This window comes from Sander vitreus, chromosome 13 (assembly GCF_031162955.1).
Source record: "Sander vitreus isolate 19-12246 chromosome 13, sanVit1, whole genome shotgun sequence".
Taxonomy (NCBI): Eukaryota; Metazoa; Chordata; class Actinopteri; order Perciformes; family Percidae; genus Sander; species Sander vitreus.
Genome location: NC_135867.1, coordinates 20,376,115 through 20,395,991, shown reverse-complemented (window position 1 = coordinate 20,395,991; position 19,877 = coordinate 20,376,115). Strand labels below are relative to the sequence as shown.

At 43.1% G+C, this 19,877-nt stretch overlaps 1 protein-coding gene across 5 annotated transcripts in view; it reads left to right on the top strand.

The window, feature by feature from the left end:
• acaca (acetyl-CoA carboxylase alpha) overlaps positions 1–1,267 on the top strand; it is a 40,738-nt gene extending 39,471 nt beyond the window's left edge. For all 5 annotated transcript variants that reach the window (XM_078266395.1, XM_078266396.1, XM_078266393.1 and 2 more), the window contains one exon: positions 59–1,267. In XM_078266395.1, the coding sequence (XP_078122521.1) occupies positions 59–185 (127 nt within the window). In that variant the 3' untranslated portion in view covers positions 186–1,267. The remainder of the gene's footprint in view (positions 1–58) is intronic.
• Positions 1,268–19,877: the final 18,610 nt, after the last annotated feature.

Here is a 19,877-nt window from a genome sequence, read left to right as displayed (position 1 = left end):
AGCTTTCCTTGCATTAATATGATGTTGTTTTCTTTAATCTTCCCCTTTTATTTTTCAGCCTCGTCCAAGCCAATCCAGAGGTTGCCATGGATTCTATCGTGCACATGACCCAGCACATCTCGCCCACTCAGAGAGCCGAGGTGGTCCGCATCCTGTCCACAATGGAGACGTCAGCCTCCTCCTAGTGGGAGCCTGGCCTCTCCTCCCCGCCTGGCTGAAGCACAGCTCAGGCCCCAACCACAGCCAAAGGAAGCCCGGCTCAGCCAGACCTGCTCCGGACTGAGACCTGGGCTGGAAACTGAGGCTGGAGGAGCCAACAGGATGGCCCTACTGGTTACTGATGAATTGTTGGCTATGATTCTTACTAAGCAAGGGTTCACATGACTGACATCAATTATGACGTTTTGTAAATTGTCTTACATGTACGCTAGTGTTGAGATAAATCCGTGTATTTTGTAGTGAAGTGCAATTGAAAATTGACAAAAGAAATATCTAATATGGTCTGTTTGGAGTTTACATAGTTGGCTCAGATGGATGTTTGATGCTTCCATGATAATCAGTGACCTCAACACAACAATACATTTAAAAATGTTGTTGTCATATTTAAAATGCACCTTGGTTTGTGACATATGCTTGTTTAAATTCGCAAGCGTTTTGATGACCAACTCGACAATGACAACACATTGCTGGGGGCATTAGCGATTAAAGGGGTTTTTACAGAGCCCTTAGTTACTGAACAAAGACGGGGAACATTATAACAGATCTGGACGGGAGAGCCGAGCAGGGACAAGGTCCCTTTTAGACCCCGACTGTTTCACAGTTACCCTGCAGTGAGCAACGGGCAGCTCGCCTCACAACAAAACCACAGCTGTCCCGTCTGTTCTCACTCACACAGTACACACATGCTGCTTGAGATGCACTTTACTGCTTACTGTTCCCTCACATTGCACCCAGAATCAAACGGGGCCCAGTTTTAACTGCTGCATCTTGCATACATACAAACATGCAAAAACCCTACATGCACAAAGTGGTACAAACAGTAATACACACAGAGATAATAGTTTAAATGGGCATTGATAATGGGACTATGCAGAGTGGATAATAGCATGTATTCTGTACTCCCTTGGCTTACGTTTTTTATTATTTTTTATTTTGGACAACTAGTTTTAGTGTACGCTCCTTAAACAAATTATTACAATCTTTTTTTTTTTTTTAACGAAATATTTTTGAATCAACAATTGGATGGCTAAATCGTAAAATGTCTGTTTGTGAAGAAAAAAAAAAAAAGACTACTGTTCACTGGAATTACATGTTAAATATGGTGTCTAATTTACACTGTAACCCACACTAACTGTTCTATTTAAAGTTTGTACCTTATGTACATGAAATGTTACTTATTTTTTTAACTCAATGTTTGAATCACATATTACTTCTCTACTTGAGTTTGTTACTGAAGACAGGCATAGTGTGGCATCTGTATGAGAATAAGGGTACATAACAGTAAAACGGAACCTTAATGTTTCAGTCCTATAGATCATTGTGTCATATGCTCTGCAGAAAATGCAACTTGAAATGGCTTAGTGATCCATGCTGTGCCTTTCACATGGCTGTACTGTATTGACATGTAGTCCAGTTTCTTTATAAGTAACTGGTTGGAGGGGATGAACAATTTAAACTGAAGACTCTAACTGTGTGTGCAAATATAATAAAACTTACCCAACATAGTTTGAAGTGTGTGTGAAAAAACTTTAAAATCTTTATTTTTGTTACATTAAAGTAAGACAGTTTTAACAAAATCAAGTTTCCAAGAACTTGCAGTAATTTAATTTGTTAATTATTTTTATACTGTATATTGATCCTCAGGACAGATAATCACATCACTGGAAGCCTCATTAATTTCAGCAGTCAGAACAAAGTCTATTACTCTGGAGAGACATTTTCTGATTACTCGAAAATGATAGTCTTCCCATTCCTCAATCCACAGATGATTAAAGTGGCATTTTCGCCCTGGCTTTAAAACTTCAACAGTATTACGGAGGATGAAGCCGATCAAACAAATATTAAGGGATCTATCTCATCCTTTTTTTTTGTCTCATTCTTTCATATAATTCCCTTGGCTCTGTCAACTCTTTTACCATCCTACCAACAAATATGTAAGACAAATTGAGTTGCATGCACCCAATACCCACCACAATTATAGGAGGCCCAATAAGAAAATGAGTTATTTGGTGGTATAATTGGAAATGAGCTTTGCTTGGTCTCTCTGGTCTTCCAGAGGGGTTTGCTCATTTGTGGTGCCACGCTAGGCTGGCTAATTCTTCTTTTAATCACCGACAAACTGCAGAATCAGGTTCCTCCTCAACCACTGCAGTGTTTGGAACGGGAGTGTTTGTTGAAACTTGCAGGAAAAGGCATACTGTTGTCCTTCCTCTATTTACTTTGTGGATCAGACGTGTTGATTTATAATAAAATACATTCAGTTACATCAACAATCTTGAAAGGCTTTATTTGCCTTTTGGTTGGATTAAAGAAAATACCTACTTTTTAGGTTAGAATAAAGGAACTAAGCTGATATTTACAGAATTTAGAATTATTTATTTTTTTACTTCCTGATTGCCAGGCCCCAGTGATGGCTGGTTTCAGGCAGAACGGTGACAAAAACAGAGAGGGAACAGCAAGAAATATTAATGGAAAAAAGGAGAAAATCGGTGTCTGTGATGAGATTGAAATGGAGGTATTAAGATAGCGCAGAGGGGAGACTCAATCATGCATCTGAGGCAACCATAATTCCACATTTGCGCGTCTCAATGACTTGACAGCACTTGAGAGACAATGCCTGTGACCTAGTTGCAGGATTCCAATTAGCAGGGTGTATGCAACAGTTGAGATGAAAAGAGAACAGGGTCTTTACAGAGCCCCAGGGCTGTCTGATTACTGCCTGAAAACAAGAGTCTTTTGCCAGTGACAAAGAGTAGACCGACACAGAGGGAGTGCCAGGCCCCAGCTGTTGTCATTCTCTCCAGGCTGAGGATTCTGAAGAGCTTATCTCCATGTGCCTGCCTGCTTTTTTTTTTTTTTTACATTTTAACTATATTGGAAAGTGTATAACAGGCCAGCAGCTCTAAGGCACTTTTCAACATGTCATATGAGTTGTGTAACTGTAGGTAGACTCTGGGGCAGAAGCCTGAATCTGTTACCTCAAGTCAACCTCATATGCAGAATGCCTGTTGTTTCACATGAGCATGTTTGTGGCCTGCCTCCAAAATATTTTCAATCTCCAAATGAAGGAAAACTGATGAATAAAGAATTAAGTAAAAACAGTATATGTAACCCACTCCCTCTGTGCGTCTGCCACCTGAAGGTACCCCTCAGCACTGCGGCTGCGTTGTGCGTTGGCACTCTGCGTTGTGTTGTGTTAGATGTTAGGGGTGAAGTGCAGAGAGAAGGAGGCATGGGACGCTGGGTTGAAAATTGTGGCTGAGACCATCAGGATTTATTGTGGCAGAAAAGGCTGGTTTCATCTCCCTTAACTAGGACATAAACATTTTTTCACCAGTAAGAAATAAATCCATAAAACAAACCATTACACATAAAAATAATGCGGTGTAAAATAAATAGTTCTGCGAAGCTAAATTAAATATAGCACTCTAACAAGAATAGGTTTGCCACATAAAACTGAATTATTAAATAAACCACCAAGTCATCTCAAATGCCGATTTGTCACTCAGCTAGCCCACCCGGCTAGCCACAATAGTTTAACCCCAAATCAATTTGTAAACCAGTGAATAAAAACGAATTTGCAGTACTTGACCCTACAAATGGTAACTCCACACTTAAATAAGCAACATGTGAACAAATGAGCTGAGTGGGTGGTTATCAATGTACATATTTACACTTTTATAGTATACGCCACCGATTAAGCTGCTTACCTTAACGTAGGACATACAATTATTAACGAAAATGGCGGCCTACACAGATCAAGTGTAAACTACGGCGTCTCGTAAGGTACAAAAAAAGCAAAAATTGCTGTTATAGCAATGGCAACAGCGCCGCCTAGTGGCCTACCTAAGGCTACCACCTTACATATACATTTCCATACCTAAAGTATACTAAGGCAATAGCATATTAAGTGTGTTAAATGTAGTATTTCCCCCAAATACTGCATGAATATACTTGTATATTATATATTGTGCATTCCTGTAACCAAGTTAAAAGTACCTTTTTAATTTAGCAATATTATTAATATGATTTAAATCCGTTTTTTGCCAATAGTAGCATGTGAATGCTATTGAAGGGCGGGTCTTGCCCAGAAGTTGCGTGGGTTCCATAATAACGCCTTTGAAACACAAGTATTAACGAACATGGCGGCCTACACAGAGTGTAAACTACGGCGTCTCGTAAGGTACAAAAAAGCGAAAATTGATGAACTGCATCCGTTATAGAAATGGCAACAGCACCGCCTAGTGGCCTATCTAAGGCTACTACCTTACATCTTCCCCTTCTTTAATTGATGGCGTCCCAGCCATCAGACCAAACTAAGTACAAGACCACCCACCAAACATATAGAGGAACTCTAAACAACTTACAACAGAAGTTTGACCTGTGTTTGGTGAATAAGTGTGTGTGTGTGTGTGTGTGTGTGTGTGTGTGTGTGCGCCACTCCAGCGTTTGTACTACGACTGCTGTTTCACTTAGGGCCTGCTGCTCTCCTTGTTTTGACCCGTTGCCAAAGCTGCCGTCCTCTCTCTATTTTCTTCTGATCACTTTCTGTCTTCATGGCTTGTGACTCACAAGATAGTTTCCTTGGGGGACGCCGATTCCTCGGTGGATTTCTCCTAGGAGAACTGGGACCCTGAGGAAAATTGTCACCACCGTCAGTCTCATTTTCCTCCCCTCTACTCATTTCCCTCGTCTCCATGTCCACATCCTCTGTGCTTGTGTGCTCGTCCTGTCCGTTTGATGTCCCAGGTGAAACTCTGTCCACACTTCCCTCCACATCGTCCTCTGCCGTATCTGACTCTGAGTCTGCATCTCTTACATCTGTATCCGGCGCAGACTCCTCTCTTACCGTTTCACCAACATGCTCCACTGGGAGAAACATGCATTGTGTAAGGAGGTTGCGGTGGATCACTTTTTCTGTTTCTCCATCCTCCTGTCGTACCACGTACACCGGGATGTTAGGTTGCTTTTTCACCACGATGTATGGACGGGACTCCCATTTATCTCTTAATTTCTGCCATCCCTCAACATGACAGACTTTGACTAGGACTCTATCCCCTGGGCTGAAGACTTGACTCCCTGCTTTTAGGTCATAGTACTTTTTCTGCTGTTCTTTAGCGTGTCGAGACATCTGGTTGGCCTGAGCATAGGCCTTAGACAGACAATCATGCAGAGTCTGGACATAATCACTGTATTCACTTAGCTCATTATTTGTAGGGAGCCCAAAAATCAGGTCCACAGGAAGCCTGGGGTGTCTACCAAACATTAGATAGTATGGTGTGTTCCCAGTCGCATCATGGCGTGTGCAGTTGTATGCATGTGTCATGGCGTCCACATACTCATGCCAGCGGCTCTTCAAGTGCAGCTCTAGTGTCCCCAGCATGCTCAACAATGTCCTGTTAAACCTCTCAGTGGTCCCGTTTCCCTGGGTGTGGTATGGGGTGGTGTGGGTCTTAGTGATGCCAGTGCACTTACATAACTCCTTTACAATAGCACTTTCAAAATTGCGCCCTTGGTCTGCATGCAATTTTGCAGGGAAAGCAAACCGGCAGAAGAAGTTTCTCCACAGCACCTTAGCCACCATCTTGGCTTTTTGGTCCTTTGTGGGGTAGGCCTGTGCATAGCGAGAGAAGTGGTCGGTAACAATGAGCACATTTTCTATACCCCCTTTGGATTTTTCCAGGGTCAAAAAGTCCACACATATAAGCTCCATGGGTGCGCTGCTGCGGATGCTTACCAGAGGAGCCCTGAGGCCTGCAGTAGGGGTCTTTCTGAGGCAGCACCTTTCACACTGCTCACACCAAGCTTTGATTTCCTGGAACATTCTTGGCCAGTAAAATCTCTCTTTTGTCATCTGCAATGTCCTCTCAAATCCCAAGTGCCCTGAGTCATCATGGAGAGCGGTTTTGACTGACGTGCGTAGCCTCTCTGGCAGTACTAGCTGCTCCACTGCCCCTCTCTGACGGTCTTGAGTGCTACGATACATGATACCATCTCTTATCACTAACCACCTCCACTCCTTTAAGAGAAGGCCCACTTGCCTTCCACCGCCGACCCTCTCACTGCGGCTTGGTTTCTGGTTCCGGCTCCTAAAGTGCAAGACTGGACCAATCACCGGATCTTCCTTCTGCCCGCACGAATCTCCTGTTTCGTCATGGCAGGGAGTGACTCCGTCCCTACATCCCTATAAGGCTCACTAGACTCCAGGGCCGGCCAAAGTTCGGGACCCTCGGGGGCGGCCACGGTCTCATCTGGAGGGATTTCTGGCCCTGCTGAGGACAGGATTGTAAGACCTGTGTGACTTCCTGGTAGGACAAGCGGGAGAGGGCATCAGCATTTGAGTTGCTCTGGCCCCTTTTATACTGGATGTCGAAATCAAATGCAGGCAGGCGAGACACCCACCGCTGACCCGTCGCATCCAGCTTTGCTGAAGTCATCACATACTTGAGAGGGTTGTTGTCTGTCTGGACAGAAAATTTGCGCACATAGAGATGGTCATAGAATGTTTCTGTCACGGCCCACTTCAGGGCAAGGAACTCAAGTTTATGGGCAGGATACCTCGTCTCTGCTGGGCTCAAGCCTCGGCTGGCATAGGCTATAACTCTCTCAGCCCCATCCTGCACTTGTGCCAAGACAGCACCAAGCTCCCCTCCAGAGGCGTCTGTCTGCAGTACAAAAGGTATGCTGTAATCTGGATAGCGTAGCACCGGAGCAGTCTTCAGACTTTCTTTTAGGGTCTGAAATGCCTCCTCACACTCATTAGTCCACAAGAAGGGCGGGTCAGGAGCGGCACTTTTCTTTCTCCCTCTCTTTTTTCCTTCTGGGGTCACCAGTGGTCCCTCTGCAGACACCAAGTGACCCAAATACGGCACCTCCTTTCTCACAAGCTGGCACTTCGAGGGCTTCAACTTCAAGCCATGCTCCTGGAGCCAATCAAACACCATCTGTAGCCTCTGTAGATGCTCATCAAACAACTTGAAAATAATGAGGTCATCCAGATAAATCAGGAGGTGGGTAAAGTTGAGATCGCCAAAGCAGCAGGTCATGAGTCTCTGAAAAGTGGACGGAGCGTTCTGTAGCCCGAATGGCTTCAAACACTCCCATGGGAGTGCTGGATGCCGTCTTGTGTCTGTCATGCTCCACCACTTCCACCTGCCAGTAACCAGATGTGAGGTCGAGAGTGGTGAAGTACTTTGCTTGTCCCAGAGCTTCCAGTGCCTCTTCTATCCTAGGCAGAGGGAAAGCATCCCTTGTGCTGCAGGAGTTGAGCTTCCTATAGTCGATGCATAGTCTTAGTGACCCATCCTTCTTGGTCACGATCACTACAGATGACGCATACGGGCTCCTGCTAGGCCGGATAACTCCCGCCGTCTCCATCTCCTTTAGCAACCGTCTGACATCCTGCCACTGAGGGGGGGATCTTGCGATATGGGAGCCGAAATGGCTTAGAGTCCACCAGAGGGATTTCGTGCTGCACTGTTTTTGTGTGGCCATAGTCCATTGGATGCTGTGAGAAAATGCCTGCATTCTTTTCCACAAGCTCTTGAAGGAGAGAGCGTTGTTGCTCATTTTCCACCGCTGCTCCATTAAGGTCCACACCCCAGCCTGTCACCACTTGATCACAGCCCAGGCATGCCTTGTTGTCCCCGTCACTATTACCTCCCTCCTTCTTTTTGTCAGCGAACTCCACAACACTGTCCACGAGAAAAGCATTAGCCAGGTGTGTATGTGGCTTGATGGTAAAAGCACGCTGGGACAGGTTCATCACTCTGACAGGGGCTCAACCTCTCTTAACATCAACAAGAACTTTGGCAACCAAGAGGTTTTGAGGGAGTTGTAGGGAGGGGTGACCTTCAATCAGGGCTGTGTAAGTCTTTCTCTGTGGGCCGACATTAATGTTACACAGTAAGTCCATTTCCTTTCCTACGGGGATGCAAATCTTACGGCCAGTAAACACAGCAGGGTCCACCATGTCATCTGTTCCACTTTGTTCAGTGCTTTCCACCTCCTGTAGAGCTGCATACCATTCTGGATGGCTTTCTTTGATCCGATGGAGGAACTGCTGGCCAAAGAACACTTGGAGGTAGGTTCTGGAGGCACGAATGACATTAGTCCCTACAAGCAGAGGGACGGAGGAGCGATATTCAGAATCAGGAACAACAAAAGCTGGTACATCCCTGAACTCTTTTCCCAGCGCTTTCAGTCGGATGCAAAGGACACCATAGTGGGGCACCCTCTGACCTCCAGCACCCTCTATGGGTATTTTGGAGGGCTGTAGCTTTTGCTGTTTAAGGGTGGGGTGGCTCCGCCAGTATCTATGGGTAATACTGGTTACTTGACAGCCAAAGTCAATGAGCGCCCTGCACTTCATTCCGTTGACTTCCACCTCCCCCTCGTTCCTGGGACCCACTAAGGGAGGGTCCTCTTCATCGCTGGCCTTTTCATCCTCCACTGGGGGACCTTGTTGCATGCCCATGGTTACCCCGGTTACCATGGGCTCTAGGCGTTTAAATGTTGGCATGACTGAGGCGTGCTTCCCTCCACAGGGGTCACCGGCTGGGTCTGCAGGTTGGGATTTGGAAACGCTGCTCTGCAGACCCGGGCTATATGTCCTTGCTTCCCACACATGTAGCATGTGACATTAGCAGCCTGAACGACATTTCCTGCAGATGGCTGAGTTCTTAGTGGGGGGAAGAGATCCTTGATTCTAGGCGACACAGCTTGGCCATGTGTTCCTCTTGGTTAAGGGCTAGCCTCTTGACCATCTCAGTCAAATCTGTTAGCTCTGATGTATGTTTTGTTCTGTCTGCCTTCACATTTGCACTAGGCTCCGGTGTAACATGTACCTGCGCATATGTCTTCTTTGACTTATGTTGTGACTGGAACTTTTTAGTTTCCCTTGAGAGATTTCGTAGCTCACCCTGCAGCTCTCTGAAGCTTAAGAGCCTGGGCTTCATCGGTGCAATTCTTGCATACACCTCCTCGTCATTGAGTCCTCTTAGAAACTGCCTGGTGAGTTTACTGTTGCGATCAGGAAAAGGCATGTACCCCCTTTGACTCTCTTCCACAGCTCGCAATGTCGCCTCCAGTCTTATAACATAAGAGCAAGCAGGCTCTCCTGGCCTTTGGCTGCACTCATAGAAATCGGCCAGTGGATCTAAGGTGCCTCGTGCTTCACTGTATTCTGCCCTTAGTTCCTCAAATGCATTCTCTGGGATATGTTCATGTGGGGGTAAGTTCAGCACCAGTTTTCTGGCTTCACCACTCAGGTGTCTCACAACCGTGGAAAAGCGGAGAGGGGTGGGCAGCTCTATAGCCTCCAGCAGATACTGCATGTCACGTATCCAGTCATCGACATGCATCTTGCTATCCGCATTATCAGTAAATACCTGCACATTCTTGTGTCTGCATGAAGCCACCATAAGTCATCTGTGGGAGACCTGGGTTAGCTGTGGCAATAATCGGAGTCTTTAGGGGTGGGTCAGATGGGTACAAGTGTGTGTGCTGGATGGAGGATTGAGGTGGAGGCATGGTATGCGAGTGGTCATCAGGATACATGATGGTTTGACGGTGTGGTGTAGGTAGATTCCCTGGATTGGGGGCTTGCAGAGGGACTGTGTGGCTAAAAGCTGCATTTGCTGCATTCAGAGGCCTAGGCATGGTTGTGTTGGGGCCCCATGTTCTGGTGGCCGGTTGGTGCATGGGGGTTGTTTCTCTAGCCTCTTGGGAGTAGCGAACAGGGGCTGGTGCTGTAAACCTCAGGGGGAACGGTCCAACAGAAGGGGAGGGTTAGTCGTAGTGTTCATTGATTGTGGTGTTTGAAACCTTAGCATAGGGCTCTGGGTCGGTGGGGTAGACAGTGAATAGCCAGTGTAACTTTGGAGACTAGGCTTCATGTCTTGTGTTGAGAGATAAGGGGCAGCTTGATGCATCATGGAGGGCTGCAGCACAGTTTGCCTTTCCGGTAAGGTGGGTTGGTGGAAGCTACGAGAGGGCAGTGGGGTTGAGGGCCAGTGGATACTAGCTTGGGGTGGGGCAGCAGCGCCCATCATAGTTTGCACTGCTGGCTGGGGCGCAGGAGCATCAATTGGGGAAGCGATAGCTGGCAAACTGTAATCTGACCCGTTTGTCTGGTGTCTTGCACCTGCGACGACATTAAAACTGGGAGGCTGCAAGGCTTTTGGCTTGGCTTGATTAATGTGAGAGTACTGGGGGCGGTGGGGTGGACTGAGAGCCTAGTTCAGGTCCTGAGTAATGCCTATAGGTGGTCATAGTGGTGGTGCAGTTGAGGGTCAGCTAACTGGGTGGCATGGTTGGTTTGTTTGGGTCTCACTATTTGCTGTGGGCTCACTGTGCCCGGCACACTCTGGCACCTCACTCAGAAAATGGACTTGGGTTCTATTTGAGTCCAGTTGTTGGCTTGTTGTAGGCCCAAGGGAGGGTTGAATGTTCAAGGAGGCTGCAGAGAGTCCTTCCAGCCCTTGTGGGGAGTCTGTGTGGTCACTAAACATTTTTCTGGTTATAGGTGTTTTTCTTCTTCTTCTTTTTTTTTCCCAACACACACTAACTGGTATCAAATCTGTATGCAGCTGCATGGATTCAATGTGTTACTTCTGTACTTAAGAATGTTTGTGTGTATGTTAACTGTTATCTTACTACAGTGTAATAAAGTGATATGTGCAACACAACTATCAAGCAATCCAAACTTACATTAAAAGTGAATTTAAGCTCAAATTTGTCAATACACATCTCTCTGTTCGACTTAAAGAATAACCCTTAAACACTAGCATGAATATTGTTACCAAAGACAGTTTAGATGACATAATCTAACACCAGATTTGGCCTATAACCCTGTAACGAGCAGTTCAGTCAAATAAAATCAGATAACAGTCCCAAGATGATTGTCCTGCAACACATTACCGTTTCACTCTGTACTTCAAAGGATATGCTGGTAGGGGTTGATGTTCTTCCACTACAGTACTTCCTAATTTAGTCCCTAAAATTAGGACCATAAATAGGCTTCGCCCAAACACAATTCACCGGACGTCTGTCGAGCACTGCCAGTCTCTGTCCTGGGCCTCAGAGCGCCACAATTCGGGTCACGGCACCCATGATGTAACCCACTCCCTCTGTGCGTCTGCCACCTGAAGGTACCCCTCAGCACTGCGGCTGCGTTGTGCGTTGGCACTCTGCGTTGTGTTGTGTTAGATGTTAGGGGTGAAGTGCAGAGAGAAGGAGGCATGGGACGCTGGGTTGAAAATTGTGGCTGAGACCATCAGGATTTATTGTGGCAGAAAAGGCTGGTTTCATCTCCCTTAACTAGGACATAAACATTTTTTCACCAGTAAGAAATAAATCCATAAAACAAACCATTACACATAAAAATAATGCGGTGTAAAATAAATAGTTCTGCGAAGCTAAATTAAATATAGCACTCTAACAAGAATAGGTTTGCCACATAAAACTGAATTATTAAATAAACCACCAAGTCATCTCAAATGCCGATTCGTCACTCAGCTAGCCCACCGGCTAGCCACAATAGTTTAACCCCAAATCAATTTGTAAACCAGTGAATAAAAACGAATTTGCAGTACTTGACCCTACAAATGGTAACTCCACACTTAAATAAGCAACATGTGAACAAATGAGCTGAGTGGGTGGTTATCAATGTACATATTTACACTTTTATAGTATACGCCACCGATTAAGCTGCTTACCTTAACGTAGGACATACAATTATTAACGAAAATGGCGGCCTACACAGATCAAGTGTAAACTACGGCGTCTCGTAAGGTACAAAAAAAGCAAAAATTGCTGTTATAGCAATGGCAACAGCGCCGCCTAGTGGCCTACCTAAGGCTACTACCTTACATATACATTTCCATACCTAAAGTATACTAAGGTAATAGCATATTAAGTGTGTTAAATGTAGTATTTCCCCCAAATACTGCATGAATATACTTGTATATTATATATTGTGCATTCCTGTAACCAAGTTAAAAGTACCTTTTTAATTTAGCAATATTATTAATATGATTTAAATCCGTTTTTTGCCAATAGTAGCATGTGAATGCTATTGAAGGGCGGGTCTTGCCCAGAAGTTGCGTGGGTTCCATAATAACGCCTTTGAAACACACGTTATGCTGGCCTAGCTGCTAGTGTGGCTGTGGCATGCCCTCAAACCAAGCTAGTTAGAGCGGAGAAGAGTTCAGATAGTTGTATCGCCAAGTCCAGGAGACGATGCGGAATTAAAACGTTACGTAGGAAAGATTATTTTGTTAACATTTAAATAACTTAACCACTTTGAAACGTCTTGCTCCAGACTAGGTTGCGAAGCTGTTTCTGGTTGTTCTGCCTGTGTTTCGGGATCAGACTTGGATTCCAACATTTACAGCTGAGCCGAAGCCATGGTTACGGGCCAAGGGGGTAAGCTTCTCCTCTCAACGCATACCTCCCATAGACAGGGGACTGATGGCTTCTGGGCAGTGAGGAACATAGACAGTCAATGGAATGCTAACGGGAGTTGATCGCTTGGTAGCATCAAAATGGCACCATAGGAGGTTTGTGGTCCGAGGAGAAGCTTACCCCCTTGGTGAGGAAGCGTTCAGTGGCATATACACAGATTGTAAATTAGCAACTCTGACTCCTGAGTGAAACTTTCTCAGTGCATTGGAAAACTTATGTTTTATGATTAATGTTTTGTTTCTGTTATTTGTGAACTAGTGTATTGAATACATTGTTCTTAAGATTAGATTGTCATAAAGGAAAAAACATAGTTATGTAACCAAATTATTCTGTAGTAGTAATAAGTAGCCTAATGTTTTATATTAGTAATGTTTCTTTGCATGTTTAACTTATTAACATGCTTATCAATCAAACTTGATTTGTGTTCTGCATCACCTTACCGCTCTGTGTTAATACAACTTGACCTGTTTAAGTTTCACCTTTTGTAAAAATGTACATGGTTTAAGGCAACAGGTTTCCACGCAAATTTCTAGTAAAGTCAACTAATTTGGGATAACAGTGTAAGCTGTATAGTATACCTTTTTTTTAATTGCTCATTTTAAACACATTTTATTTGTGCTTTAGTGTATTTTCCTCAAGTCTTATAATGCCTGTACTTCTGTAAAGTTGGTTAAGTACTATTTAGCATATAGCTTACATTGTTAATTCAAACTCAATAGAAGCCCATGAGTCAAAAGTTCTTATATCATGAATAAAGTAGTGGTTCAAACTGGAAAATATAGACTTTTGATTTTCAACCAAAATGGTACATATCCAATGCCTACCAGCAACTTACTTCGCATGATAAAGCTAAAGGGTATAACTTATAAAAGCAGTCCATAGACATTCAATTTAGTACCCAGAACAATGCTGCCATATAGTTTGATCAAACAATACACAAATCACAGTCTAGCTGGAATTAATCTGAATCTCTAATGGGAAGTAAAACACTGTTGTCACACTACTGGGTAGCATGATGGTGGTGCAGTGGAGTGAGATTTTCCTATGCATTTCAAGGCTTTCATGATTTATAATGTTTGATAGACTTAAATGATGAAGGGCAAACCGAATTTCTGAAAAGCAATTTCCATGTATAGATCAAGAAATTAAAATGAATGACGTATTGTATCTTGAATGCAGAGAGGCCAGTGTGCAAGTCACAGGCAGTGAATCTCTTCAGGGGAAAGAAGGCAGCCTGTCAGCCAGCTGCATGAGAGGCTTAATCTTCAATCTGCGTTTGGAACGTGCCACAGGGGTCAAAGATTACAACACCCTGTGATCATCACCCCATAATGCATACATTCTCATTCTGTCAGAGCTTGGTAAACATGGGCTGACTAACTGAAGAGGGGGGCTAATTCACAAGCGGACAAACCTGCTAGAGAGGAAAAAGCATCAGAACAAGGCAGAGGACTTTAAATCAAAAGCTCATCACAGACTACATGTTTTCAAATGATTTAATCTTGATGCCACTGAAAAATACAGGTTTTATTTTAATAGTAAAACGATCCACCATAAAACTCCCTCATCAAATGTCTGTTTTTCATCTTCAGGAGAAATCAATATTATACTGTAGCTGAGTACACAGTAATGAGGTTGCTATTGGTCATTATACTGCTGCTGTCTGTCACTGCTATTACTGCAACATTAGAGTAACATAGCTCCACCAATAGGGACAATTAAATGCAAACAGCTTCTTATAGCTGTGCATTGCAGAACAGGTGAAGCTGCTCTCTGTACCATGCAGCCACACCTCCCTCCCACTCTCACTCCCTCCCTTTCTCTGCCCCCGTCCCGACATTAACATTCATGGAGCCACTGGAGTGTGGCGAGCCACGAACATCGAGCCAACGATGAGATGCAGGGATGAGGGTGGAGAGGGAGGATGCCCCCCCAACCTGAATAAGGTTGTATGAAGAAAGGGAGGGTTGGAGTGTGGTGTGGTGGTGAAGGTTGCCCAGTGTGGGATTGTGGTAAAGGTCAGCAACCAAGGTCTTTGGCGATATATCACAATTATTACTGTAGGACATTGACTGGTATGGAAATTAGAGGAGCAGTGACAGGTTCACATGGTATGCTGGAAGAGTGGGCAAGGCCAGCAAGAAGTCACTGGTGACTACTGTATCATTAAAAGTGGCGTGGCATGGCTCTGGGGATGGCATCATCAGTCTCAGCTGTGCTTACGGCTAATTAACAAATGCTAGCATGCTAAACTAAGATGTTGAGCATGTTAAACATTAGGCTATAGCCTACCGTTCAAACAACAGGCTAGCATTGTCATTGTGAGCATGATGTTAGCATTTAGCTCAAAGAACAGCCTCACAGAGCTACTGTAAACTGATACAGTCTGGTAAGTAAGCAAACTTTGATTTTGCATGTTCTGTTTGATATCTGTTTGACTCATCTGTACAGAGTTGTAAATAGAAGTGTAGACATTTTACTTACAGAAGTAGACCTCCTTTTTTTTTCCCTAACGCCCATAGTCATTTCCTGGTAGGCTATATGAAGGCTAGCACACATTTCTGCTTGTAGTTTACTTGACATATACAAAATGGTACCTTTGTGTATCATATTTGTGTTCCTAAGGCTTCAGCATCACCTCAAAATATGAAAGCAACGATGTTGCAATCTGCAGTTACTGTTGCTAGTTTTAGTTGTCTAATACAAAAAGTACATGCACTTTAAGGGAGCAGCGGGTACTAATGTACTATTATTGTGCAAAGCTGTATGTCTTTACCATTTAGCATAAAAATACTGATTGATGGATTCAAGAGAAGACTATATAAGAACATGCAGCCTGCTACACACATGCAAAGCATAGACTACTCATTACAAGTTATGGTACGCACCAAGGTGCTGACTAAAATAGTTTAGCTGAATGCAAATATCAGTTCAGCAGTGGTCCATTTCGAGAGGTGCGCCACATTAAAATGCATGTATTACGGGCATATCAGTGGAGCGTGGAAAGCCAACTCCCTATGGAAATGTTGGTTTACTGCTTCTCATAGGGCCTGTGGAAGGGCTTATTTGTGATCTGTGTCCTCTGGCTTTGAAGGACAAAGGCAGCCAACCAGGGAAATCATTGTGCTTGACAACATTGCATACAGTAGTGTCATCTGACAGCGTTGGTTTGAAACATTTAAATCAGACTGATAAAGATGTTATAAGAAGCTGTCCCGCCAGCAAGAGGGTGGTGCTGAGCTTGATCATACTCTACTGCTGCAAAAATTGCTTCTACTTTGCAGTGTCTTGACTGACCTGCATATGGTGTGGCTTTGGATTGCAAGAAGGCCTACATTTCAGGTGAATGTGCTTCTAATGTAGCTCTTATGCGTGGTTAGATTCAGTTAAAAGCTTGCTGCTTACTGGTAAAACAAACTGAAGAAGGCAGCTTTCACCTGCTACACAAAAGATCATAGGAGTACAAAGCAGAGGAGATGTGGACTTGGCAAAAATAGTATAGCTGATGAACCCCCCTTCTACCCTGGTTGTCGTCAACTCCATTACACACACATATGCACACACACATTTTGCAGAGCAGAGCCTTTTTACACATGAATATTACGCGCTTGATTGCGACTGAGAGAAGCAGCAGCCTTCTGTGTGTCTGTGTCATGTCTTTGTCTCAGTGTTCCTATACAACACACAAAGTGATGTGAAGGAATTCAGCGTGTAGAATGTGTAGCATTGTGCAAAATCAATTGGGGCCAAATACCTATTTATTCCTCCATATGGCATGCTATTTCAGGCAATTATTTTGCATTTGCATTTTTCTTTGCTATGTTAAGCACTTGGTGACAACATCTTCTGTCAAAACCAAGTTTATGAATACAGACTGGTAGTGATGAACATCTTGTACTTATGTTTTTAGGTTATCACAAGCAATATTGGCAGCTGTTGGTCAATTAACATTAGTAGTGTGGAATGTTACCGTCTTATCAATTTGAAATTATCAACATTTTTTATGCATGGGAAATTATGTCAACAATAACACCAAGCTTTACCAGGGTAGATCATAGAATAACTGAGAATATGTCAAATTCAAATGCATTATATTGTCATCATACTCTCTAAAAAATTAGCCTTGGCTTTTGTGACTGAATTACTTGTCAATATCTATAACACAGCACTTGGCCTTGCAGATTAAGCACTGCAGGAGAAGAAAGTAGGTGGGGAACACTCATGATTCTGTCCTCTTCAACTTTAATCAAAAGTACTCTGACGTGCTGCAGCCCCCTCCCTCTCTTTCATAATAATGGGCCGCTAAAAATTCAGGAGGCAGGCTCCACATCAATCACTCGCCAGATTTGAGTCCAATGCAATAAATATGTAAATGAGGAGAAGCCAATGTCTCGTAGCTTTGAGATCAGCGCGGGGAGAAAAAAAGGGAAAAACTGTATTAATTGCCCATGGCCAGAGGAATCCTATTACTGTGGGCATTGATTATAAAATTGTATGTGTGAATGATTTTCATGCAGAAAGTGGACTACCAAGCCTAGAGCAAAAAGTGAAGAAAGAGTCAAATTAGCGAATAGGGCCACATTTTGCAAGTGACTCAAAGGAAACAGCAACGACAAAAAAGGCCAACTCGAAGTTCAAATAAGATTTAGATTAGGAAACGAAAAGGATTTATATCTGAAATTACAATAAAGCATTATCCAGTCATAATATTTGTCCAATTGTTTAACTATACTTACTTTTAAAACCTTTTCTCAGGTATTATATTTTCCATTTCTCAGTTTTTAGGTAGTCAAACTCACAGGGCAACCTAGGAGAATTGGGCACAGGATATAATTTGTTTTTTCATTCAGTAGCAAAGTCCCTTAGTGTGGTGCCCTAAAAGACTCTCCTCTGTAAGATAGTTTATATTTTTCCACACTAAATGAGTGACAACAAGGACAAAAGTCTTCGTATGGAGAACTCTTATGTTTTATACTCACTTTTCCAAAACCAAATTGAGCAAAATGACATTTAAAACGTGACAAAAATCTCCAAACTATATACATATTTGGTAAATGATCCAACAAACAGAGCCGACTTATATTGTCAGAACAGTCTCATGTTTTGTGATAATAAAGAGACTAACTGCAGGCAAGTAGCTGTCAGCCATGCTAGTAGTCAAATTGTCCATCTGGCCAAAAGTGGTACTGATTAGCAACTGAATTTAGCCTTTTCAGTTCTGGATGAACAGTCACTTGTTTGACAAAGATTCTCAGATGTAGGTGTGTAATATGTACAAAATACAAAATATGTACATATTGGACACAGGGAAATTAGTTCTGCAGTAAAATAAAGCTATGTACAAATCACACCTCAGAGGTCAGATAACCATTAATGTGCATGGTTTATCCAACAGTCGCCATAGTCACTGTCAGCTAGATTTAAATTGATTTGCTGGCCTCGTGTTTGACATGCAAAGCTCTCCCTTAATCGTGGCATTTTGCTCAGATAAACAGGGATTAGTTTGATTAACAGCATAGCATTATCTTCACACATTTAAATAAATGTAGGCTTTAGACATAGGCTTTAATTAACAGAATATGATACCATTTAAAACATGGAATATATTTTTTGTACTTTAATTTTTTCTGAATATTTTATTTGAAATTCTTCTTTTTAATTTCATTTGAAATAGTATACCTATAGGTGATCTCTGGCATCATAAGGTAAATCATATATTTGGTATTATGGCATGCAATATATTTAATCACCATTCTAAGACTCTTTTGGCTGTTACTATTCTCCTACTTTTCCATGCACCTTTAACTTAATGATGTGGACAAGTAAGTTACAACAAAGACGTTCTAGTTAGTTAAGTGTGACTACATTTCTTCTGAGATATGGGAAATAGACTTCTCAAGTAACAGAAAAAACCTCTGCCTCAAATCTAGCAATCTGCTTTTGAAAAAGGTTGATGTAACGTAGAAATGCACTGTGAAATGAAGCCACGTGGAACAGACAGTAATCCAGGAGTGGGATGGCACTGTCTAGAGTAACAACCACTAGCTGATAAAGGAGATGGTGCCTCAAGCTTTCCCCTATTATCAGCTGGACCCAGAAAATACATAATATATCTGACCGCACTTAGAATTTGCCTCTCAACAACAAAATTATCTTTTTCCAGAGGAAGTTAGGGTCTTACTACGTAAAGGATGAGCCAGATGATATTCATATTTTTCCTGTTGTCTGTTCGATTCTTCTAGCGAATATTGTCTGTGTATCAAAAGCTTACATTAGTATATCTTTATTCCTTTGTGCCATAGAGATCCATTTTTAAAACACATAAATGAAGCACTGGGTGACACGTGCCTTCATTACCACTAACATAGGCACTGTAATTATTTTGAGTTGATCCCAGATACAATGTCCGGCCTAATCTGCAGCTAAAAATAGTTCTTAACAAATGCACAATTTGAGTATTGTTTGTTAAAAGCTAGTGGCCAAATGTTTCAGGAATTATTTACTTCATTACATGAGCTTTTAAATGACCTGTTTATATAGCGTTCAAGAGTCTTCAACAGGAACATGGTCTTAAGGCTGAGAGCCACAGTCAAGTTAGGGAAGTCGGAAAGTATTGATTGAAAAACGGACTAATTTGTTGGTTTTGGTCTTTTCATGGGATTTGTTGACAATAACAAAAACATAAAATATCGGCAGCTTTAATTTGGCCTCTTGTATGTGTCTGGTGTTCATTATGGGTGTGTTAAGGCTTAAAGCCCTGACACACCAAACCGATTATCGGCCGTCGGACAGTCTGGCGAGGTCAGTGACTCGAGTCTGTTCGGTGTGTTCCGTGCCGTCGTCAGTCTGAGGTAGAGGATGGATACCCGAACCAAGCCCGTCGGGACCCGACGGTACCCAACGGGCCGGGATCAGACAGATATTTAGAAATGATGTTTGGGTTTGGGTCGGGCTCGGTCACATCAGCGCGATAAGGCATTGAACATTTTAAATTTAAAAAAGCTTATTATATAGGTGCGCCCCTGTGTTAACGTGCGCTTGTTGCCCCGTGTGCGCTGATGCGCTCATTTGTTGACATTTCCTTCCTACAGTTGCTTAATAAAAGCGGGCTTTCCACACAAACAAACATACATGTGTCATTAGTATGAGAAAAAAACGAGATTTTAACTGTGTCGGGCTCGGGTCGGGCTCGG